This window comes from Pelodiscus sinensis, chromosome 1 (assembly GCF_049634645.1).
Source record: "Pelodiscus sinensis isolate JC-2024 chromosome 1, ASM4963464v1, whole genome shotgun sequence".
Taxonomy (NCBI): domain Eukaryota; kingdom Metazoa; phylum Chordata; order Testudines; family Trionychidae; genus Pelodiscus; species Pelodiscus sinensis.
Window position 1 is genome coordinate 92,009,050 of NC_134711.1, and position 24,159 is coordinate 92,033,208.

Here is a 24,159-nt window from a genome sequence, read left to right on the forward strand (position 1 = left end):
TTCCTCCTTTGTTGCACACTGGAATTCCCTTTTAAAGGGCACTCACTGTTTCTGAATTTGGTTTAGTTTTTTATAAGAGATGAATTTAATAACTGGTAGGAACTGGTAGGAGTTCACAGTTTGTCAGATCATCTCCAACTGTCCAGGAATTGGATCACAAGAATAGAGGATACACCAAAGTGTGTTGGAATCTAATGATCATGAGGCATCAGGGTGTTTAGTTCTGCATCTCGTCCCAAAGATTGTTGTCAGCATCTGGTAAGAGAGAAGCTTTCTGCACCTGGGTGAAAGCCGTATTCGGCCTGGGTCTATTTGATGTGCGTTGTGCAGAGCTGTAGGTGTCCTGGAGTAGAGATACCAGCCGCATCAGGCTGCATGCATGATGGCATTAAAGGAAGCCTGCTTGTTGGGTTTGGTGGGGCAAGCTCCACAAATTCTCTTTTCCTCGAGTTGGAAAGGGATGTGGTTGTGACTGTTCTTGGAATATGTAGGGCTGTGGGCCACCTTGTTGTCGGCAGCCTCTAGTATGAGAGCATCTTGTCTGTGCCAGCCGGGTGTTAGCTCCCTAATACAACCAGCCTGTTATACACCCATGCACTCTTCTCTGGGCTGTCCGGGTTCTGCCTTTGCCCTGCAGGTTGACTATGAAATGCACCCCAGCCTCTGAGCCTTCAAAGTGTCCCCCTGTGGTGTCCAGCCCCTTATCACTGGATACCCATGGAAATCCCAGGTCCTCCATAATGTGGCAGGGTGGACATGGCACCAGTGCTGGGCGAGAGCTCTCCCAGCACTCTAGGTAAATCACCTCCATGAGGGGACTAGTTCAGGTCCATCCTTAGGCATAAGCAGCTGCATAGGCCACCACTGAATTTGGGGTACCTACTGGTAGTGCCCCAAATTTAGTGGTTCCCTATGCTGTGTATGCCTAGGAACAGGATGTTAAGCAGCCATGGGCAGCATCCGCTCCAGAGCCCCATTCCCTGCCACCCTCACTCAATGCTGGCTCTAGGAGACAGCCCTTCCCCCCCATCTCCCAGGTCTCAGCGCTAGTTCCAGCCCCATCCACTGTCTGCCCACCCCCTCTTGTGGGCTCTGCACCCAGAACCTGCTCACCACATGGCAGTGAACAGCATGAGCATGGGCCAGAGGACTCCAGAGTAGCAGGAGGCAGCTGGTGGCTGGAAAGCAGCATTGTTTTCCTCTTCAAAGCACCCCTTCTCTCCAGCCAACAGCGCAGCTGGCCTCTGCTCCTCTGGTCTGCCCTCGCATCGCCCATTGCCATCCCGGACTTCTGCTCTGAGGCTGCAGGTGAGCCTTCCTCTCTGCTCTGCTCCAAGGTTGCCAACTCTCTGACCGGATGCACCGGACAGCACTGCAGCAAATGGGCATCTGGTCTAGGAGAATTGCTGACCCCTTGTCCTCCACAGCTTCTGCCCCCCCGTAGCACCCACTACAGAGCAGCTGGTTGCTCCTCCCCCCATGTGGTGGAGGTGCTGGTGCTGGGCTGCATAGGGCATAGGCCCTGCCCTGGGCTAGCTAACACTGCCAGAAACCTGCTTACACCCATGCTGCTTTACAGCGCTGTAACTTGATGTGCTTGGGGGAGGGGATGTTTTTCACACCCGTAAATGAGGAGTCACAGTGCAGCAAAGTGGCAGTGTAGATAAACCCTTAGATGTTTCCAGCAGTCATCTTGGGTAGGGTAGCTAAGGAGAACTGACTACCAGAATTACCTCACTCCCCATCCTTAAACAGGTTTTGCATAAGGCAGGAATCCTTTGTGTTCCGTTTAAACTTTTTCTCACTTTCATTGAAAAAATACAGAGTCCAAAATGGGTCCCAGCATCAGGTGATATGGCCACGTCTTTGTAGGATCCACCATAACCCCTCCTCCCAGGCTCATAGGAAAAAACAGTCTTTTCGCAGATCATTGTCCTGAGTATTGGGCCATTAAGGGCCAGAGCCCTCAGCATCACTACATTAGTAACAAAACAGGTTCATATTTCATATTTCTAATTCCTAACACAGCAATGATGCATGCATACAAGTAGGATAAACACATTCAGCAGATTATAACCTTTCCAATGAGATGTCACATGAACTATCTTGTATAAAGCATATTCCAGTTATTTCATATTGTCATAAAGCACATGGGATGTCCTGTCTTAGTGAGTTTGTAAGATCTGAGGCAGGACAATGAACCTTTTCCCAGTAGCACCAATGTGCCTCTGTGGTGAGGCACAATCCAGATGGCTTGACCAGCACATGATGGTACAGGGGGGTGAGCTGTATGCTGAAACCTGCAATAAATAATTCAAAGTGATGGTCACATGACCCTCATGGCTGTCATAGGATTCCTCTCTCCTAGGTGTCTGGTTACATTCAAGGATCAAGTTCTAACATCCTGACTGGTGAATTATTAAACCAAACCTCCTTGTGGTGTTCTCATCCCTTCTCACTGGACATGTTTCTTCCTGGTGCCCTGCTGTGCTAGGCAGAGAGAGTCTCAACCCATCTAGGTCCTTGGAATTGGAGTCTCAGGAGAGTTTGAGGACAACTTGTCTTCTCCCCACCAACTTCTCAGTCTTTGAGAGCTCCTTGCCTCTCTGCTAAAGGCTGACGAGATGGAGCAGTCCTACAGATCCACAATCTCCATCTACAAGGTGAGCTGTGGCTGCCAGACAGGCTGTGGAGTGAAAGGGCTGTTCTCAATTGGTTGAGAGACTCATGGGTTGGGGGCGTCTTTCATAAAGGATTTAAAAGCACAAGAGAAATGAAGTATTCTATGGGGGGATTAAATTAAGATTGATTGATTGATTTAATGTGCTTTGAAAAATCTGTGGGCCAGATCTGATGTAGTTCTGGCTCTGTGAATCTGGTGTGAGAGCAGACAGATGGCCGAAGGGATGTGTGGTGTAGTTCATACCAGAACCCAGCAGCGCTGGGGTTAACCCCTTCTAGGTATGCTGCTGTATTAAGGCACAGCACTTTTCTCAGTGAATCCCTGCCATGGGAGAGCTAGAGAGGCTCATCTTTGGAAGGGGGGGGGAGGGGGAGATTGGAGTGATGCAAGAGGGTAAAGCAGGAAAGTTACAAACTGAAACTGAATAGCATTTTGGCTGATCTTAGGAATCCTTTCCGGACAGTCAGGATCCACAGGACTGTGGAATATTCACTCTGTCGAGTCAGACGTGCCCAGACACTAATGTTTCTAATGGCGAGTGGAGGGTAGATTAGTGTATGGGCAGCTCCTTGCCCGAGTGACCAGACCGATTTCACTGGTCTCTGAGGTCCAGATCAAACGATACAATGCACTTTTTGGTAAAGACGCTGCCAGGATCGGAGCTCTTGCTAAAGAAATCCTGGACACGCCCATGCTCAGTTAGGCTGGAGTGTGCAAGTGAGGGCACTTCCGCTGTGTGATAGGCTCTTCTCCTTAATTTTGTGCAGCACTTAGATCCCACACCTGAATTTGCACACTGCTGCCCCAGCATGGGGTGCAATAAGGGGTGCTGTGCACCTTCAGTTAATAGGGTAAGTAGACCTATGAGGCTGGGTTAAAACTGCCGCATGCCTCGACTCTTATCAAGCGATGGAGCCCTGATGCTCATGATATGGTTCCCAAGATGTGATGCCCACCCCGGAGGGCAGAAAGAAACTCACTAGATTCCAGGTGAGGATAGTAGCCCTTGGGGCGTTCAGAGGGAAGCATGCCATGCTCTCCCGATCACCCAACCCCACGGTTTGCTCTCAGCTGGAAGAGAAAATGCAAGGGCTGTGCCCCCACAATGTGAAGGGTGCCTGAGCCCTGACACCAGCCAGCGGGGTGATGGATAGGCCACAGCTCTGTCAGACAAATCACATACAGACAGCACAGGGCACGGGCCTGTTTCATTCCAGGCGTTGGGGCCCGGTGGAGAGCATTAACCTGTTGTGTTCTTTCACCCCTCTCTCCAACACGCATGGATAACAGAGCATCCTGGAGCACTTTAACCCTGCCCTGGAGAACCTGGTCTACCTGGGCAACAACTACATACGTGCTTTCCACGGTGAGTGCAGCCTCTTCTCCCACCCGACTGTAGTGGGGGGACAAAAGCTGGGACTGTGTGCGCTGGCAAGTGGGGTGGGGGGGGATCAGTCTGGGCTGGGGCTGTTCTGAGGTTGTGGGAAGGCAGGAGAAGAGATGGTGAGGCCGGGAAGTGGCAAAGAAGGGGCAAGTTGAAGAAAAAGGGGATGAGGATGGAGCAGGGTAATTTGGGGAAGCTTTAATCCAGCTGCTCTCTCTCCTTGTATTTCCACAGCACTGTCTGAGGCAGCTGACATCTATTTTAAGGCGATACAGAAGATTGGGGAACAAGCCCTGCAGAGCTCCACCTCACAAATTCTGGGTAAGGTTTCTTCTACTGACCCTAGTTTGGTTTTAAATGCCCCCCGTGCTCCCATCGCACCGAGCAGCATGAGGGACTGTGCTCAGAAAGGAACCAGAGTCTCCAGCATGGCAATGCCCGTCACTAACCCCTCCATGCATGGGTGTCTGGTATGTAAGGCAGGGGTAGGCATTGCCTTCCCAAACCACCAGGCGTAGCCCCGCCCACCGTGTGCCCCCAGAATGCCTGCAGTAGGGTGTGCTCCAGGGCAGGAGAGGCAGGGCTGGGCCAGGCCACGTGGCGTGCCCTTCTCCATGGCTGGGGAGGCTGGAGCCATGCCGCGCAGCACGCGCCCCCTGATTTCCTCCAGGGTGGGAAGGCTGGGGTCATGCTGTGTGCCCTCTGCCCTCCTCCCTCCCTGGGACTGGAGAGGCCATGTGGCGCCCCCTTTTTCCTCCCCTGGTGCTCTGGGGCTCGAGAGGCTGGGTTGTGCAATGCACTGCACCCTCCTTCGGGACTGGGGAGACTAGGACAAGTGCCCGCCTCCTTCCTTCCTCTCCCCATGGTTGGGAGGGGGAGCTTGTGTACGGCATGCTGCCCTGTGAGGGTGGGGAAGGGGCAGGGCTGGGGGCTTGCTTCCCCCAGCCATGCCTTCACCAGCCACCCATGCCTATATGCATTACGCCTGGACTGTGCAGCAATCCCAGCCTCTATTAGGCTTGTCAGGTGTCCGAACGGGACCCTGGAGGCTCCGGTCAGCAGTGCTGATTGGGCTATTAGAAGTCTAGCTGGTGAGGCAGGCAGGCTCCCTACCTGGCTCTGTGCAGCTCCCGCAAGTGGCAACATGTCTCTCTGCTCCGAGGTGGAGGGACAGCCAGGGGGGCCCCGAGCTTTGACCCCATCACACGCACCAGCTCCACAGCTCCCGTTGGCCAGGAAGAGTGGGCAGTGGAAGCTGTGAGGGTGGTGTCTGGGGGTGGAGACAGCGCACACGCTATAGAACTGCCTGGCTGGGCCTCCGCCTAAGAACTGGAGGGACGTGTTGCCACTTCCCGGGAGCTATCTGAGGTGAGCGTCACCCAGAACCCACACCTGTGCCTGAGCCCCCTCCCATGTTCAAACTCCCTTCCAGAGCCTGCACCTTGCCCCAACTCTGTACCCTACCCCAATCTGGAGTCTCCTGCTGTACCCCAAACTCCTCATCCCCTGTCCCACCCTGGAGCCCATAACCCCAGCCCAGAGCCTGTATCCCTTCTCATACCCCAAATCCCTGCCTCTGCCCAGAGCGTCCTTCCACAATCCATACCCTTCAGCCCTACTCCCCAGCCCAGAACCCCTTCTGCATCCCAAACCCTTCACCTCTGGCCCCACCCCAGAGCCCACACCCCAGCGGGTGCCCTTACCCCTCTGCCCCAGCCCGGCATTCCCTCTTGAACCCCAAATTCATCCCCACCTCCAGCCCAGAGCCTGTATACCATCCTGTACTCCACCCCTTACCCCAACCCAGCTGTCAACTAAGGCTGTAGAGCAGACTTATTATTCTCTCTGGGTAGTGGTCTCACTAGAAGGTGTGTGGATTACAATGCTGATCTCACAATCCCCAACTGCCTCCCATGACTTCCCCAGATTCCCTGTCACGTCTTACTCAAAACCCCATCAGCGTAACTACCTTCATTGCAACTTACGCATATCAAAAGCTGTGCAACATCTCAGACCAAATACATGGGCACCATCTAAACTAAATATCCGTATAAGCCAGGCAGGGTGGACAAGACTACGTGTGCTGGCGTATTTCAGTTTGGATTCTTTACACATGGGCTATTTAACATATGAAGCTGAACCCAAATTTTCAGCCTGCTGCTGCTGTGCCACGCAGAATCCAGAGTCCCTGGAGTAGAATGTGGATGTGGCTTGCTGTGAAGTACACTATGGCTTGCGATGGGGAACAGCCTTCCAACCCCTTGCTAACTCCATTAGCCCTCAAGTGTGGTTTCCCGTAGAGTGCTAAGCCATTAGCGCTCAAGTGTGGTTTATTATAACATGCATAATCTGTGAAACTATAGAAAAGGAATGAGCAGCTGTTACCTGAGTAGTAGAATGAAACGGATTGGCCGGAACTCTTTCCTCATGCATTAGACCCCGCCCCAGCAGACAGCGAACACACAGCAAAAGTAGTTGGACCTTTGCACTAAGATAACACTACCCCCACTTTCGTGATTAGTGCTAATGGCCCCTTTGTTCTAACACCCTGGGAGAGAATGCTGCACACATGGGAGGAAGATCTGACTGTGATACTTTGATCTCTTTTCTTGAAGGTCAGATTTTGATACAGATGTCTGACACCCACAGGCACATGAACGTTGACCTGGAAGCAGTGGTGAGTTTCTCTACTGGGAGTGGCCCACAGCTGTATGCTGGGCCCAAAGCGCCTGTGTTTTATGGAGCTGGGGGAGCCGGAAGCCATCTGGTGTTTCCATACCAAGAATTTGGGGTGGGTTGCTCCCAGTTTGTGGTGGGCAGAACTGGGGACGGGGTGTGTGATCTAAGCAGCATTCAGTTCTGAGGTGCCAATATTTCCATCCCCTGCCCCCAGTAGTGCTGCTGGGGATGGGGATTGGGAGGGGGAGGACTAGTGGAAAACGTGGATGTTAACTCTTTCCCGGCTGTGCGGTTGCTACTGATATCACAGCAGTGTCTAGAGGGCCCATCTGGCATTGTGAGACAGTCTGCTCCCCAAAGAGCTTTCAGTCTGGCTAGACAAGACAAAGGGTGGGAGGAAAGATGGCGTTAGCTCTGACTGCAGTCAGCTGGCCAAGCATGTTCATCAGGAGGCGGGGGGGCTGGTACTCTCCTGTTTCGTGACACCCCCCCTCCCAAGCTGCCAGCGATACCCTGTAACACCTGCTGCTCTGAAAAGTGTTTGGTTAGAACAGCGCAATGGAACTGAGGTGCAGTTTCTAACGACTTCTCTGCCTCGTCTAGGCTCAGACCTTCCATGGAGACCTGCTGCAGCACATGGAGAAAAACACCACACTGGACATGAAGTTCATCAATGTGAGCCCAGCCCTTCCCTGTCTCTCCCATCCCTAAGAAGGGTGCTGGACCTCACTCCCCACACCGTCACTGTGCCCCTCCCTCTCTTGAGCCCCTTAGAGCAGCTCAGACTTTCAGCCCCTCACCCATTTAGATCATTGTTTCATCCCTGAGGCGTTTCTGAGGATATTCCAGGCTGTCCCTGGGGCAGAGGCTGGAGAGCTTCTCATACCCACTGGAGAAGGAGGGTATGTCTACACTACAAAGTTAATTCGAACTAATGGACGTTAGTTCGAATTAACTTTGATAGGCGCTACACTAGCGCTCCGCTAGTTCGAACTTAATTCGAACTAGCGGAGCGCTTAGTTCAAACTAGGGAAAGCACATTGTACGAGGACTAAGTCTAGTTCGAACTTACTAGTTTGAATTAAGGGGTGTGTAGCCCCTTAATTCGAACTAGTGGGAGGCTAGCCCTCCCCAGGTTTCCCTGGTGGCCACTCTGGCCAACACCAGGGAAACTCGTCTGCCCCCCTCCCGGCCCTGGACCTCTTAAAGGGGCACGGGCTGGCTACGGTGCCCGTGCCAGGTGCAAGCCTGCCAGCACCCAGCTAGCAGACCCTGCACCTGGCATGGCTCGAGCCAGCCACCCGATGCCCCCCAGCCCTTCCCCTCTTCCCGGGACCAGGCTGGCGGCTCCCGGGAGCTTGCCCGGGACCGCAAGAGGCGGGCACCCACCTGGTCTAGTGCGGACATCGTGGACCTTGTCCACGACCTCCGCACTAGGCACAGGAAAGTGGCCGTCTAGGGCAGGAGAGCTGCCAGCCTGGCCACCCAGGAGCAGGTGTGCATGAAAATCAAGGTGGTCCACTGAGACCCCCGACTCTGAGCCCTGAGCTTACAATGGCCGTCCTGGGTCAGACCAAAGGTCCATCTAGCCCAGTAGCCTGTCTGCCGACAGCGGCCAACCCTAGGGACCCTGGAGGGGATGGACCGAAGACAGTGACCAAGCCATTTGTCTCGTGCCATCCCTCTCCAGCCTTCCACAAACTTTGGGCAGGGACACCACTCCTACCCCCTGGCTAATACCACTCTATGGACCCAACCTCCATCACTTTATCTCACTTCTCTTTAAACTCTGTTCTAGTTCTAGCCTTCACAGCCTCCTGCAGCAAGGAGTTCCACAGGCTGACTCTTTGCTTTGTGAAGAACAACTTTCTGTTACTAGTTTGAATCCTGCTACCCATTCCTTTCCTTTGGTGTCCTCTAGTCCTTCTATTATGGGAACTAATGAAGAATTTTTCTTGATGCACCCTCTCCACCCCACTCATGCTTTTAGAGACCTCTATCCTATCTCCCCTCAGTGTCCTCTTTTCTAAACTGAAAAGTCCCAGTCTCTTTAGCCTCTCTTCATATGGGACCTGTTCCAAACCTCTGATCATTTTAGTTGCCTTCCCTTCTCCCACCCTCTCTCTTCCCCTCTCCCACCTCCTTTTCCCAGTCTCCCCGAGTTTTGTTCAATAAAGAGAGATTCTATTTTTGACCACACGTTATCTTTATTTTGTACATCAGGAAGGGGGGCTAGGGAAGGGTAAGTGGAAGGAGGTGAGGGAGGAATGGGGTACGAGCCCCCGATGGGGAGGACTGGGCTGGCTCTGCGGGCTTCTGGGGGTGGAAGCTCTCCTGCAGCCCCCCAATTGCCCCCTCTCCCCAGATGGCAGCCTGCGGCAAGTGCAGCCGGTCTGATGGCCGAGTGCTGTGATGTGCCCAGTGTGGGCACTCAGGGCACTCCAAGCCAGGACTGCTTTGCAAGCGGGGCACCCCTGAGAACTGTCTGTCCGGGGTGGGGGTCGGGACCCTTTAAGCACAGCCCTCGGCTAGCCTGAGGCAGCAGCTCCATGCTCTAAGTCCTCCTCTGATGCCCTGCCAGCACTGCTTCCGGCCAGCCTTAACCCCGGTTCAGGGTCCACTTAATGTGGACATGCTTTTTCGAATTAGCAAAACGCTAATTTGAACTAGTTTTTTAGTCTGGATCCGTTAGTTCGAATTAGCTTAGTTCGAATTAACTAATTCGAACTAAGTTAGTTCGAATTAGCGCTGTAGTGTAGACATACCCGGAGAGACTAAGGACTTTCCTTCTGCCTATCTGATCACGTCCTCCATTCATTGGGCTCTTAAGTCCCATTTTCAAAAGGGATTAAGGCCCATTGACTTTCAATGAGATTTAGGCTCCTAAGTCCCCTCTGTGCTTTAGAAAATGTTCCTCATCGTCTCTGTTCTCCTTCTGTGCTCCTGGCAGAACAGCCGTCAGCAGTACGAACTGGAGTACCGGCACAGGGCTGCCAACCTGGAGAAGTGCATGTCGGAGCTGTGGAGGATGGAGAGGACTCGAGACAAGAATGCCTGGGAAATGAAGGTGGGAAATGAAGGGGAAGCAAGGATAGTGCTGAGTTGCAGGGGATTCTGGAATGAGGCGAGTGGTCATCACAAGATAATGTTGATGATACCTCCAGAGCCCAAGATGATTTCTAAGTCTCTCCGGGTATATGTACACTACAAAGTTAATTCGAACTAACAACCGTTAGTTCGAATTCACTTTCATAGCGTCTATACATACAAACCGCTACTTTGAATTTAATTCAAACTAGGTAAACCTCATTCTACGAGGACTAACGCCTAGTTCGAATTCAGTAGTTCGTATTAAGGGCATTGTAGCCACTTAATTCAAACTAGTGGGAGGCTAGCTCTCCCCAGCTTGCCCTGGTGGTCACTCTGGGCCAAACCAAGGAAACTTTTCTGCCCCCCTCTCGGCCCTGGAACCCTTAAAGGGGCACGGTCTGGCTACACTGCTTGTGCCAGCAGACCCTGCACCTGGCACGGCATGAGCCAGCCACCCGCTGCCACCCAGCCCTCCGCCTCTTCCTAGGACCAGGCTGGCGGCTCCCAGGAGCCTGCCCGGGGCTGGAAGAGAAGGGCGCCCGCTTGGTCTAGTGTGGAGATCGTGGACAACAATCTCCACACTAGGCACAGGAATGCAGCCGTCTAGGGCAGGATAGCTGCCAGCCTGGCTACCAAAGGCCACATGCGAACCCAGGAGCAGGTTTGCATGAAAATCAAGTTGGTCCAGTGAGACCCCCAACTCTGAGCTTAGAACATAAGAACGGCCATACTGGGTCAGACCAAAGGTCCATCTAGCCCAGTAGCCTGTCTGCCGACAGCGGCCAACACCAGGTACCCCGGAGGAGATGGACTGAAGACAATGACCAAGCGATTTGTCTTGTGCCATCCATCTCCAGCCTTCCACAAACAGAGGCCGGGGACACTGTTCCTACTCCCTAGCTAATAGCACTCCATGGACCCAACCTCCATGAATTTATCTAGCTTCTCTTTAAACTCTGTTATAATTCTAGCCTTCACAGCCTCCTGTGGCAAGGAGTTCCACAGGTTGACCATGTGCTGTGTGAAGAAGAACTTTCGCTTATTAGTTTTAAACCTGCTGTCCATTCATTTCATTTGGTGTCCTCTAGTCCTTCTATTATGGGAACTAATGAAGAACTTTTCTTTATTCACCCTCTCCACAGCACTTCTGCTTTTATAGACCTCTGTCATATCCCCCCTCAGTTTCCTCTTTTCTAAGCTGAAAAATCCCAGTCTCTTTAGCCTCTCTTCATATGGGACCTGTTCCAAATCCCTAAGCATTGTAGTTGCCCTTTTCTGAACCCTTTCCAAGGCCAAAATATCTTTTTTGAGGTGAGGAGATCACATCTGTTCACAATACTGAAGATATGGCGTATCATAGTTTTATACTTCCCCTCCTCCTTCTTCCCCTGGCTTCCCCCTTCCAGCTCCCTCCTCCCAGATTTCCCCCTACCCTCTCTCTTCCCCTTTCCCACCTCCTTTTCCCAGTGTCCCCAGAGGTTAATTCCCCCTCCCCTCCCAAGTATTGTTAAATAAAGAGAGTTTCTAATTTTGAACATGTGTCCTTTACTTTTTACATCAGGAAGGGGGGCTAAGGAAGGGTAAGTGGAAGGAGGTGAGGGAGGAATGGGGCACGAGCCCCCGATGTTGAGGACTGGGGTGGCTCTGTGGGCTCCTCAGGGTGGAAGCTCTCCTGCAGGGCCTCCTGGATCCTGACTGCTCCCCGATTGACCCCCCCGGATGGCAGCCTGCAGCAAATGCAGCCGGGCTGATGGCTGAGTGCTGTGACGTGCCGAGTGTAGGCACTCAGGGCACTCTAAGACAGGACTGGTTTTCTGTCCCTCATCAAGGTAGACAACCAGGTGGGGAACCCTGAGAACTGTCTGTCCGGGGTGGGGGTCGGGTCCCTTTAAGCACAGCCCTCGGCTAGCCTGAGACAGCAGCTCCACGCTCTAAGTTCTAACCTGATGCCCTGCCGGCACTGCTTCCGGCCAGCCTTAACTTCGGTTCAGGGTCTACTCAATGTGGACATGCTATTTCAAATTAGCAAAATGCTAATTCGAATTAGTTTTTAGGTTAGAATTAACTAATTTGAATTAAGTTAGTTTGAATTAGTGCTGTAGTGTAGACATACCCTTCCTTCCTTAGAACACAAAGCGGCACTCCATGAGATGAAAAAGGCAGCAAGTTGACACACAGATAGGACATATCTTTTCATAGAGGATACTGTTATTCTTTGGAACTCCTTCCTGCCTGAAGTGTCTGAGGCAATGGAAAAACTAAAATAAGATTAGGGGCCTGATCCCTGCTCCTCCTAGAAACACTGTGTGCTGCTTCAACACAGCAAAGGGGTTGTAAAGGTGTATGACCCAGCCAGCTAAGAGGAACCCCAGGTATTTTCTTCCAAATACTGCTCTGTATAGACTCAGGGTGCTGGATTGACATCAGTCCCTTCTTTTCTCTTCCCCCCAGGAGAAAGTGAAGCGCTTGCAGTCAGAGATGCAAGCATTTGTCTCTGAGAGCCAGAGGGCTGCCGAACTGGAGGAGAAGCGCCGCTACCGCTTCCTGGCTGAAAAGCACCAGCTACTCTCCAGCACCTTCCTCCAGGTCTACAGCAGGGTAAGGAAGGGATGTGGCCTGAATTTAGGAGGAGGACAGCATCAGTACCAGGCCCACCTCACTTGGGTGCTGCAACACTGAGGTGGATTTACAAGAAAGCAAGAAGAAGCTTAGTAATTAAGAAGAGAGATTGAAGTGATGCTAAGCAGAGATCATAGAAGCAGAACAGAATTTACATAAAAGAAAAGTCTAATCACATTTTCTAGTGACTAAAGCTTAGTTAAAAAGCCTGAGGGGTATCAGTGTTAATCTGTAACTTTAAAAATGAGTAGTCCTGTGGCACCTTAGAGACTAACAAAAATATACATGTAATATACTTTCGTGGGCACAACCCACTTCCTCAAATGAAGCTTAGTTACAAAGCTTGTCTAAGAAAAGTTTCTTACCTAAAGCAGCTTTTCTGAATCACCTACCCACATGGATGGGGATCCACTGTTGGAAGATAAGAGAGTGCTGCCTCTTTGTTCATGAAGTGATGAGGGTGCCCTTTTGCCCAAGTCGTAACTAGCTAATTTGGCACCTGAGGCAAGACCATCTTCGGCGTGGGCGGGGGTGCTGATGTGGCGCGAGGCACGATCAAAGAAGCTGTCTTTTCTGCGCCGCCTCAGCTATGTGCCCGAGGCAAGTGCCTCATTCACCTCGCCCTTGTTACGGACCTGCCTTTTGCTTCTCTTTATATTTCCCAAAGTTCATTCGTTGTCTTTTTTTCAAGAGCTTCAGAGGGGTGGCCGAGTTAGTCTGTAACTGGAAAAACTTAAACAACAACAGATAGTCTAGCAGCACCTTAAAGACCAACAAAACATGTAGATGGTATCATGAGCTTTTGTGCGCACGAAAGCTCATGATAACATCTACAAAAGCTCATGATACCATCTACATGTTTTATCTACATGTTTTTTAGTCTTTAAGATGCTGCAAGACTATTTGTTGTTCAAGTTTTTTTCTCAAGAGTCAGGATGACCCACCAGGGTCCTGTGGTGTGCTGATGCTGTGCTATTTCCTTACACTCCTGACAACTGGTGTTTAGAGGCAAGTGAACAGTCTGTTGTCTGTGGTATCACCATGCTCAATGACATGGTAGGCCCAGGCAAACAGACAAATCAACATTCCTTTGTCTGGGACAAACTCATTCGTGAGGTCTGCTCCCAACACGTAACATCTCTGACATACATACCTAGTTCATTACACACTGTCCATCCACTCATCACACAGTGCTACTAATGATCAGTGTGTCCCCAGCCTTCAGGTGATACTTCACACAGCGCTTGTCACTGATAAATACCGTGGCAGCCATCTGTTAGGCTTACTGAGTGTGTCAGGCCTGATTCGTGCTCCAGAACAGTCGGCCCTCTGCCAATAGGCATTGAGGGGCTCTCAGGATATGTCTACACTACCCCGCTAGTTCGAACTAGCGGGGGTAATATCGTCATCCGCAGTTGCAAATGAAGCCTGGGATTTGAATTTCCCGGGCTTCATTTGCATGAAGCCGGCCGGCGCCATTTTTAAATGCCGGCTAGTTTGGACCCTGTGCCGTGCGGCTACACGCGGCACGGACTAGCTAGTTCGGATTAGGCTTACAGCTAGTTCCTTACAGCTAGAAGCCTAATCCGAACTAGCTAGTCCGTGCCACGTGTAGCCCCGCGGCACGGGGTCCGAACTAGCCGGCATTTAAAAATGGTGCCGGCCGGCTTCATGCAAATGAAGCCCGGGAAATTCAAATCCCAGGCTTCATTTGCAACTGCGTATGACTACATTACCCCCGCTAGTTCGAACTAGCAGGGTAGTGTAGACATACCCACAGAGTGGTGGGCCTCCCTCATACTGGAAGCAGCGTGGGCAATGTACTTGGGTACAGATTATAGCTTCTTTTGGGTCCCTACTCTCTAATTCCCTCTTTCTCCCTCATAATTGGTCTGCTCCTGTTCTCCCCCTGATCTCCCCTCTCTATGTTTTCCTCAGGCTTGGGGTATCATCCAGAGCAAGGTGCCAAAATGGAAGGAGCAGTTGGAAGCCAGCCGTAATCCAAGCAGCAGCCACTCCTCGAGCCTGCTCAGTACCTCCCATGGCCAGGGGTACGTGTCAGGCCGCCTGACCCCCAGCCAGCTCGACAAGGTGAGGAAAATGATCTCTCCAGTAACATGGGGTGCCTGCGATAACCCCTGTACCCCATTAATCTGTATCTCCAGGGCCTCACTTGGCTGTCCTCCCTTGGTGGCATTAGCTACTGAAGATGGGGTGTCGGGGAGGGAGAGAGGCTGTGTGTGTGTGTATGTGTACATTGAGGTTTTAGAGGGATACGATCCTCTAGGGACCAAGCTTCTCTTGAAGAATTTCTGCTGTGGGGCCTCTTGTGTGTGGTGCTCATGCTCATTTTCATTTCCTTCCAACAGCCCCAGAGGCCTCTGCGAGATTTTGGCTCGGCCATGACTGGACGTAGTTCAAGCCCCTTCCGCCAGGAGCCTGCAGAACTTCTTAGATCCTCTCCTCAGCCAGAGCCAACCAGGAGCAACCTGCAGAAGACTTCATCAGCTGGTAAGACTGGGTAGAGGGGGCAGTGATGCGGGGCTGGTTGTACCTCATGTGAGCCGGCACAGGCTGTATTTTGGAGGGACTCAACTACCCACAATGCATTTGTCCCAGGGTGCACTAAGGCACCTGTTCTATGCCAGGATGAGAGGACAGGGTACATGGAGGGTGAGGGGGAAGCACATGAGTGGATGAACAGGAAACCACACAGGCGGGATCAGGGCTTCATTAGGGAAATAATATGAGTGACAGGGGGAAGGGCTGAAGGGGGAATGGAGCCTTCTCACTCCATCAGTGGAGGTTCTGTCCCAGCCATACTCTGAGGGGAATCTAGGGTTGAAAGAAGCCCTCTGAATCCTCTCTCGCCTTGGCTACCCCTGCCAGGCTCGCTCTCAACTGGCCAGCTCTCGCGCGCCAGCTCCTTCGGGGAGCGGGCTGGAAGAGAAGCAGGAGGAGGAGGCAGCACGTTGAGAGTCCAGGCAATCGTGCCCCACTCTGCCGGCGCCAACCGCACCCTGCTAGGGTTCAGCATCCAGGACGTCATCACGGTGCTGATTCCAGAGGCACAGAATGGCTGGCTGTACGGCAAGCTAGAGGGATCCTCCGCGTAAGTGGGCTCAGCTTGTCTCTGCAGCGCCGGGCCAGAAGGCAGCAGGCTAGGTCTGAAATGCCATGTCCCAAGGTTATTGCCCTCCCCTCCAACCTTCTTTCTTAAAGCAACTCCAGTCAGGACCATCCTTAGGATGTATGGGGCCCTATATTGTACTATTAAACCCATGCCCCAGTGCCTGATGACAGCTGGGGGGAAGGATTTTTTTAGAGATGTGACTTGATAATCTTCAGCAACACTAATGAAATATTTGTAGGCAAATTTTAAACTAAGGTACCATAGATTAAATTCAGAAACTGACAGGATATACCTGGGGATGGCAAATGCCTGTTAAATGGCTTTGTTACCACTTGGATGGCTCTTTCGCAGGTTCGATGTTCTGTTAATAGGTCTGGCAGGCTTTTCCACTTTTAAGTTAACTAGCTCCTCTCTGGAGGAAGCAGAGCCACAGAACAGGGAATAGGAAGAGGCAGGTGGGTGGACATTAAAACCCAGGGGTGCCCCAAATTTTCAGGTGCCCTACACATCTGCGTATATCGCACACAGGTAAGGACAGCCCCAATGCCAGTCTGTCTAGCTGTAGAGGTTTTTTTACGCAGGCAGCAGCAGCTGCTGTGGTGCAGTGCCTGGCCCCCTACGGCTCCCTATCACTGACCTGGTATCCAATATGTGGCATGGCTCACTGGCAGTGGCAGGCATGTTGTGGGTTGGAATTTGTGGAATGCTGCTCACCATAGGATTCTTACCCAGATGCTGCCTTTCTCTTTGAAGTCCATTAGTCCCAGTTGTGCTAGCTTTGGAGGAGGGGAGTTTCCAGGAGAGAATCCCACGGGATTCCCCACAACTGTCTTTACTTCCTGGAGTCAGCCATATCTGTGTCCAATATGAGCCCGTTCCCAATACCCTGGGGGAGCTCTCCCAGGAAAACCCAGGTGCTGCAGCATGGCAGTGCAGGTGGCTTAGTAAATGGTGCTCTTTCCTCTAAGTTGTCCCTAAATGTAGGCCCTGACCTGGTGCTAGTGGGGTCCACGTGTTGCTGGGAGTGTTGACTTTCTGCAGGACAAAGGGCTTGGTGATTGGTGGCCTTTTAAAGAGCTCCCCATGGCTCTCCGTGCAATGGGCGTGTTTGCCCCAGTGGCCTGGCCAGACTCCATGGCTGGGAATGGAATGCTAAGAAGTGTGTTGCTACAAAGGCTCATTGTCCTCCCTGTCTCTGGCGATTTAGGAGCGGCTGGTTCCCCGAAGCTTTTGTAAAGCCCCTGGGAGAAGTAAGAGACCCAGAGGAACCACCCACCAGGTAATGGGAACAGCTGCCATGCATGTTTATGTGTGCATGCCTGTATGAAGCAGTGTTTCCTGTGAGCTATGTGCTCAAGAACTTGTCTGATGGCCATTGATGCTCTTGGACATGGCCTCTCTTGACAAAACTGAGACATGCTTCTCTCATTATGGCTCTCCCAATATGGGCACAATATTTAAGTCTACCTAGGTAAATCCTAAGGATATATATTCCTTATGGAAACCTCTTGGAAGGGATTTCCAGGAGACATATTCCCTCTGGAGTGGTCCTGGGAGGGGGAGGTCTCAGACCATGTGTGTTGTATGGAGAGACCCCAGAGCAGTCTTCCTAAGATCTGGATTCTAGCCTTTTCTTATTCCTTTTCTTCTTATCGCTCTGTTCCTCTCTTGCTCAGGTCCTTCCCATTACGAAGCAGTCATAGCATGGATGGCCTCCTGGATCGCCCCAGTGTCATGTCATCAGGAAATTACCGACACAGTGCTGCCCTGCCCCAGCCATCAACTCCTTCTCCAGCCTCCCTTGGCGCTGGCAGCCGCCGGAGTAGCACGGCTAGCTCTTCTGCTCCTGCGGATTCCAAGGTGTGTGCACCCAGTGATATTCTAACCTCAGCTAAAGCGGTGAGAGAGGCTCTGTGGGTTAAGGTTGTCCCTCAACTAACAGACTGCCCTTTGCTTTCACTTGCTTTCGAATTATGAGGATAGTTAACAGGTTACCAAGGGAGGTTGTGGAATCTCTGTTGTTGGAGGTTTCTAAGAGCAGGCTGGACAAACATCTGTCAGGGATGGTTTAGGTGTAGTTGGTCCTGCCTCTGCCCTAGGAGATGGACTTGGTGACCTCTCCAGCTTCATTTCATCCCTACGTATGTGTGAGGCTATGCTCCCCATCCATTCCATCCCCACTTCCTGGGAAGGGACGTGTCCATCCACACCTCACTGCATCACAGATTTCATCCGTCTCACCCATGCTTCTGAGCCTCTTTAGTGCTGCTCCAGTCCATCCATGAATCCACCCTCGCTGATCTCCGCTACCTTGCTGGGCACAAGCTGCTTTACAGATGTTCCCATCCCTCTATTTCAGAACCTAAGGCCAGGGGGCCAGGTGCGGCCCCTGGCTTGCCTGGATCTGGCTCCCAAGGCTAAGGGCTTCCCCCCCCCCAGCATTGGGGAGCATGCACTGACACTCCAGCCCCTTGCTATCCCAGCATGGGGCTGGAGCACACAAGATCTACTAGCCTGGGCCCCCCTAGGATCTGGTGTGCGAGGGGAATGTGGGGAGTGTCTGTCTCCTTCTCAGTCGGGGGCCACATCAGTGAGAGTTTGGGTTTTTTTTGCTTCTCACTTGTGTGCAGCCCCCAACTGATTTTTCTGTGGGTCAGCGGCCCCCAACCCAAAAAAGATTCTCCCCCCTGCTCTGTTTGCACCTCCCAGCTGAATGAAGTCTTCTTCCACACAGCTGTTGTCCATCCATCCCTCACACACTCTGTGCCCTATCCCATGGCAGAGCCCCCCTCACTTCTTCCCTTTATTACTCAGCAGGGGCCCTTCAGTTCACTCCTCTTCTCCATGACATCCCAGCCTGATTTCTGGTGGCTCCGGGGCAGCAGCTCTTTCTGCTAACAGTAGGACCCTGAGTGCGGGGAGCTGGGCTGGGGACCAGCTGACAGAGATGCCGTCCTGCCAAGGCTAGGGATGGCTCTTCTGGGTGCCTTGTCTAAAGACAGTCGAGGACGGGGAAGCCATGGCGTGGGGCACAGAACACAGAGGCTTCCACTGGAGATCATAAGTTCCAATTTGGAGGCAGGGTGAAGGGCAGAAGCATGTTTGGATGCCACCGGGGACTGGGGGATGGGATATGGAGACTGTCCTCTCCAGGTCATTGGTTCCAGTCCCAGGCTGGAGGGACCTGGATGCTTGAAGGGATTGAGAAATGGAATTTTGTAGCTTTTCACCTGGGTCTGTGGTTGCAGTGAGGCCCCAGTCTGCCTAGCTCAGGGGACTGGGCTGAGGAGAGGTAACAGGCCTATATGCAGGAATTTCTGTGGGGAGGTGCTTTTTTTGTAAATGAGGAGCACAAGAGTACAAACGTACCTCCTCATGGTCCCCCAAGTAAGCGTGCTCCGGCCAGGCTGGGGAAGGCAAGAGTGGTGCACTTGCCTGAGCCTCTCTCCCACATGCTCTGGCCAGCTGAGGGAAGGTTGGAGCTGATTTCCCTCTGCCCTCCCCTCGGACCAAGGGAATCAGCCCCAGCCTTTCCCTGGCTGGCTGGAGCATGAGGAAGGGAGGCTGGGGCAACACAAGGCCCCAGCCTTCCCCAGCCTGGCTAGAATCAGCCCCATGGAGAACCATGGGGGGGAGGGAGGGTGCATTCACACCCTTCACGCACACACCCCACATGTGGGCCTGGGTAGCCTGTCCCCTCTGGTGACTAATTCCAATCCTGCCCTATGCTAGGAAACTTAAGAACTCAGGGGATTGAGGAATGGGAGCCGCTCTCCTCCAGCACTGGCCCAGCCACAGCTCAGCAGTCAGTGAAAGCCATCCCCAGCCGATGGTGTGGAGCGAATGGGGGGCTTAGCCCAGTACCTAGCATGTGTTACAAGCCCCGCCATCACCAGTGCTATTTTGTGCTCCCTTCTGAGGCTTGGCAGAGACTGGGATGAAATGTGCTGTAGCGACTGAGCTCTTCTCTCCTCCCTAGGGTTGATCCATCCAGGGCAGCCCAGAGGCACAATTTAAGGCCGTGTATGTTGGGATCTTGCCGTAAAGCTATATTTATATACCATACAAGGCTGTAGAAAGCATGCAGGAGGCAGGGGATGGTATCCCAGGCCCTCCTATGATCAGAGGTGGCATCTCTGGCCATGCTGGCAGGGGAATTCTAGTTCCAATTTGTTTGCTCTTTGCTGTGCTCTGCAGATCCTAAATCCCCATGATCAGAAATATACCCGCCTCCCTGAGAAAGAGATGGGGGGGCCTGGGAGCCTGTGGGGGGAGGGACAAAATCCCCTCTTTCCCCTGCACAGTAAGGGAAATATTTGTTCTCTGCAATTCTGCTTTAGTGGGTTTTCTCAAAAAGCACCTAAGCTATTTAGAAGCTCAAGTCCAATTAATGGGAATTGGAGGATGGGGTATGGAGTCTGTCATCCCTTTAGTGGGACTTGGGCTCTTTCATTGTTTAGGTGTTTTTGAAATGCCCACTGTGTGTTTGGGTGTGTGTGTATTTCTTTCCCTCCCCCCTCTTTGTGCCCCTCTCTCTCTCCTGCACAATGTGCTTGCTCTCAGCTTTTGCCCCTGTGTCTTGTTTCCTTGCAGAAGTCAGCTGTGCGGGAGCAGCATCCAGAACTCTTCCCCCGGTAAGTGAAGTCTGCGATCACTGTGGTTTTCTTATTGCTTGGGAAGGCCTGGAGAACTGGGGAGGCAAGTGTGGTGCTGGTCTTCCAAAAAAGGAAACAAGGGTGATCCTGACAATTACTGCCCTGACCACTGACTCCTCTCACTGGTAAAATAATAGATCAAATGAATGAAAGGTGGGAAAACCACTCAGCCCCTCACAAGGCCCCCAGACCCTCCTCTGTTCTGTCCTGGAGGAACTGGAGCAAGTGCTCCCAGAGTGAGGAGATGATGAATTGGATCCCTTGGAGTTGCCCGTTTGTAAGGGAGGATCTGAATGTAAACAAAGAGCAACGGGAAGAAATTGAGACAGGAAATCAGGCTAGTGAGAGCTGCTGGATTGTCAGTCTCCCAAGGGAAGCGGGACATCATGTGGGACATCTGAAATATTGTGGACTAGCACAGCAAATCTGTCTTAATGGCCAAGCTATACCAGCCCCAGGGAGATGACAGGGAGGATCTGACAGAGTCTCCCCATCTCTTCTCTCTCCTCTTTCTGAGAGTACAAAGTGGGGCAAGTTCTCTAGTGGGTGATGGGACAGGCTGCTGGCAGGTGACTCAGAAATGCTGCACAGTGATCAGGGCAGATTGAAACAGAAGGGGGAGCTCTTGCTGCCCTAGCCAAAGGGTGGAAGGGAGGGAGAGGAGGTGCCATGCTGTGCTCTGTTATTTGAACCTTTGCTGCTGCTCCTCCCCCACAACTCCTCCTTCATTGGCCGACTGCTCCTCTTATGAACTGTGCCAAGGCTAGGGAGGAAGGGTCCCTCTGGCAGGAGAGTGTGGAAGGAAGCAGGGCTTCCTGGCCTGGGAGAGTGCATGGAAGTGGCTTTACCAAGAGGAAGGACCCACCCAGAGAGAGGGAGGAGAAATTCTGTTAGGAAAAGGTGTGGGGGGGGGGGAGGGGTCTCCTGCAGGGAGAGGAGGAGTTGCTCTGTCAGGAGGAGGTGGGGGGGATGTGTGCTGGGGAGTGGCCCAGTCTGGAGGAGGGGGGAGAAGAGGGTCCCATCCAGGGAGAGGGCATGAGCCTTACCAGGAGAGCCAAGGATGTATTAGCTGCATTGATAACTTGCACACTGTGGGCACCATCTGAATGAGAACGTGTCCCCAAAGCATTCTCCGTACTGCACCTTTCCAAAGCCGCTTTCCTTTCTCCTTCCAGCGGCACCAACCCGTTTGCCACAGTGAAGCTGCGCCCCACCGTCACCAACGACCGGTCGGCACCCATCATCCGGTGAAAGGGGGCCGTGGAGAGCAGCGGATTCTGGGGGGTTGACAGAAGCAGAGGTGGTAGAAATGCACAGTCCTTTTCCCATTCCCGGGCTGCTGTGACCTCAGATTGGCACTAACCTAGTGCAATTTCTCAGGGCACGCCCTCTGTCTTACTCCCTGTGTCTGGCGAGCTCCAGCAGTAAAGAGCTTCCCTGGTTTTCTGTGGCATTCTCTTTGGATTAAACTGTGTGATGCTGGTCCCACGGAGTGGGAGGCATCCCCAGGATACGGATGCTGGTGGCATGGAAAGGAAGTTGCCTAATTCAAGCACTGAGAGCTAAAGGAGGGTACATCTCTCCTGGTCTGTGCGCCTGCGCTGCATGGAGTAATTTTGGCAGGGGAAAAGAATAACTCTAACCCCTACTCTCTTTGTTGTAAGGCACTGAAGGTGGTTTGGCCCCTGACCAGAATCCTGACCAATATGTGGGGTTAGGCACCTGCATGATGGATCAGCAGAGCCCTGTTGTGATTACCTGCACAGCAGGGGTCTTCTCCTTCCAGCTCCTCACCCCAGGGCCTTGGGCAACTGGCCACTGAGTTTCAAAGAACTTTGTGGGGAGGATGTCTGCCTCTCCTCCACTTTCTTGCTTGGTAACCCCAGGGCTGGATAAAAGGATGGGAGGGGAAACCCAGTAGCACAGCCTTGTGTTTGATTCTGTACATAATAACAGTAATATATTTTTAAAATAAAATGGAAAACACACCCTCCCTGTGTGTCCCAGGTCTTCTGACCGTCCATCTTGTCTGCTTCTTGGGGGGATGTGAGGAGCAGGGTCCACCAGGGAAACTAAGACATGGGAAACCTTAGCCTTGGGTAGGCCTACACAGCAAGAGGGGGCCTGCGGCAGCGTCTCAGGATACATCGAGACTGCGTTGCTATTTCGGGATATCGGAAGTATCCCAAAGTAGCAACGCCGCGTCTTTAAAAGCACCTGCTATTACCCGAAATAGTGGGTGCGCTATTCTGGTGTCCTTGTAACCCTCGTTCCACGAGGCTTAAGGGATTTGTCGGAATGGTGCCTCATTTTGAAATTTGGCGCTGTCTACACAGCACTACATTTCAAACTAAACTCTTTCGACCTAGACTCGGAGTAAGCTACGCAATTTGTGCGAATTGCGTAGCTTATTCCAACACAGAAGGGTGCTGTCTAGAGGCACCCTCAGAGCCTGCATCTACAGATTTGGGCTGACGGGGCTGGCTCTCACCTCATACAGCAAGCCTGTAATTTCCTGCCACTAGGGAGCAGCAAAGTCCCATGTCCCCTTTCCCTAGCTGAGTGCAGGGTGCTGCCCTGCTGTGGGAAGGTGGTGGCGGGGGGTGCGTGTCTCCTGGATACAGGGTGATGGGTGTTCCTAGAGAAGCCAGTCACATGCACTGAGGCGGGTGATGTGGCTGGAGGCTGTAGCGAGTGGTGCCCAGAGAATGGCACGGAGCAGGGGGAGGGGTGAGCTCTCCCTTCCCGCTCCCCATCCAGACCGTTGGCTCCGGGGTTAGCTCCATCTGAAGGAGCCAGGCTCCATCCACCTCTTTACATTGGAATGTGGTGCCACCCTCACGGAGCCGTTACACCTGCACAGAGTTTGGTTCCTCTGGGGGAATCGGTGGCGCCAGCCCCTTGCTCAGGTGTTGAGTCTGAAAGTCACCTTTTAAACCTGCTTTAATGAGAATGTGCCTGGCCTCCCTGTCCCCAGCTGGATCACTGTAGTGTGGGGGGGGGGGGAGGAGAGGGGAGGAGGGGGCGTTTTCTTCCGTGCAGTCTGTGCTTCACGAGGCCTCCACACAAACACGGCATTGTTGTGTCAAGCTCTCCCGGGGGCGGGGGAGACCTGCTGTGGCTGCTTTAGCCAATTAGCATTATTAATAGACATTAACTCCCCTTCTGCAGCTCCCCAAAGCCCTTCACGTTCCCCCCATTCCTGCTCTGTTACCCCTTCCCCTTGCAGGAATTTAGAGATGGAGGGAGGGGGAGGAAGCTAAGAAGCTTTAGTGGATTAAATCTCAGGCCTTTCACTTCTAGGGACCCGGGGGTGTGTATCTTAAATCTTCTGGCCACACCTGGAATGAGTCTTGCTGGTCTCAGTGCTGATTTCAGGTAGAAAACAGATGCCTGGTTTTATCGTGAAAAACTTAAAATACAACAAATAGTCTGGTAGCACCTTAAAGACTAACAAAACATGTAGATGGTATCATGAGCTTTCATGGGCACAGCCCTCTTCAGATGACCAGACTACTGGTGTTACTAGACTATTTGTTGTTTTTTAAGTTTTTCCTGTTACAGACTAACTCAGCTACCTCTCTGATGATTTTATGTTGGCTTACCCCTCCCTCTTGCCCATTCAGGAACTCCCACCACCCCTCCAATCAGCTGCCAGAATTATGCCCCCTGTTGTGTTTTTTAAAATTATTGGTGCCTGTAGCATTCTTCCTGGCTCTCGAAACATACGGATCTCCCCAGAGCAACACTGCATGCTACCAGCAGAGGCTCTGCCTGCTCTGGGGGAGAGAAGAGTGGAGTGTCCTAAACTGCCAACCCTGCCCTGCATTCACCTGGCTTGTGTGTGGAGCCTGCAGAGGAAGGGGAAGTCCTGGCAAATCCATCCTGAACTCTCACCAGCCAGCTGTCCTTATGC

General features: G+C 52.5%; 1 protein-coding gene across 1 annotated transcript; it reads left to right on the forward strand.

Annotated features, from left to right (window-relative positions):
• The first annotated feature begins 39 nt into the window (after nt 1–39).
• BAIAP2L2 (BAR/IMD domain containing adaptor protein 2 like 2) lies at nt 40–22,230 on the forward strand. Its single transcript, XM_006118942.4, has 14 exons — nt 40–2,663; nt 3,974–4,049; nt 4,302–4,388; nt 6,683–6,744; nt 7,350–7,421; nt 9,697–9,813; nt 12,288–12,434; nt 14,394–14,546; nt 14,825–14,966; nt 15,345–15,567; nt 16,796–16,867; nt 17,265–17,448; nt 20,182–20,222; nt 21,419–22,230. The coding sequence occupies exons 1-14, from the start codon at nt 2,625–2,627 to the stop codon at nt 21,492–21,494; spliced, it is 1,491 nt and encodes a 496-aa protein (XP_006119004.2). The 5' UTR covers nt 40–2,624; the 3' UTR covers nt 21,495–22,230.
• The last annotated feature ends 1,929 nt before the right edge of the window (nt 22,231–24,159 follow it).

What these genes read in the sequence shown, in the direction of transcription:
- BAIAP2L2 (XM_006118942.4), top strand. Translation starts at nt 2,625, where the DNA reads ATGGAGCAGTCCTACAGATCCACAATCTCCATCTACAAG. An exon ending in CCACAATCTCCATCTACAAG is followed by an intron (nt 2,664 to 3,973) that starts GTGAGCTGTGGC and finishes CATGGATAACAG; the next exon opens with AGCATCCTGGAGCACTTTAA. An exon ending in ACGTTGACCTGGAAGCAGTG is followed by an intron (nt 6,745 to 7,349) that starts GTGAGTTTCTCT and finishes TGCCTCGTCTAG; the next exon opens with GCTCAGACCTTCCATGGAGA.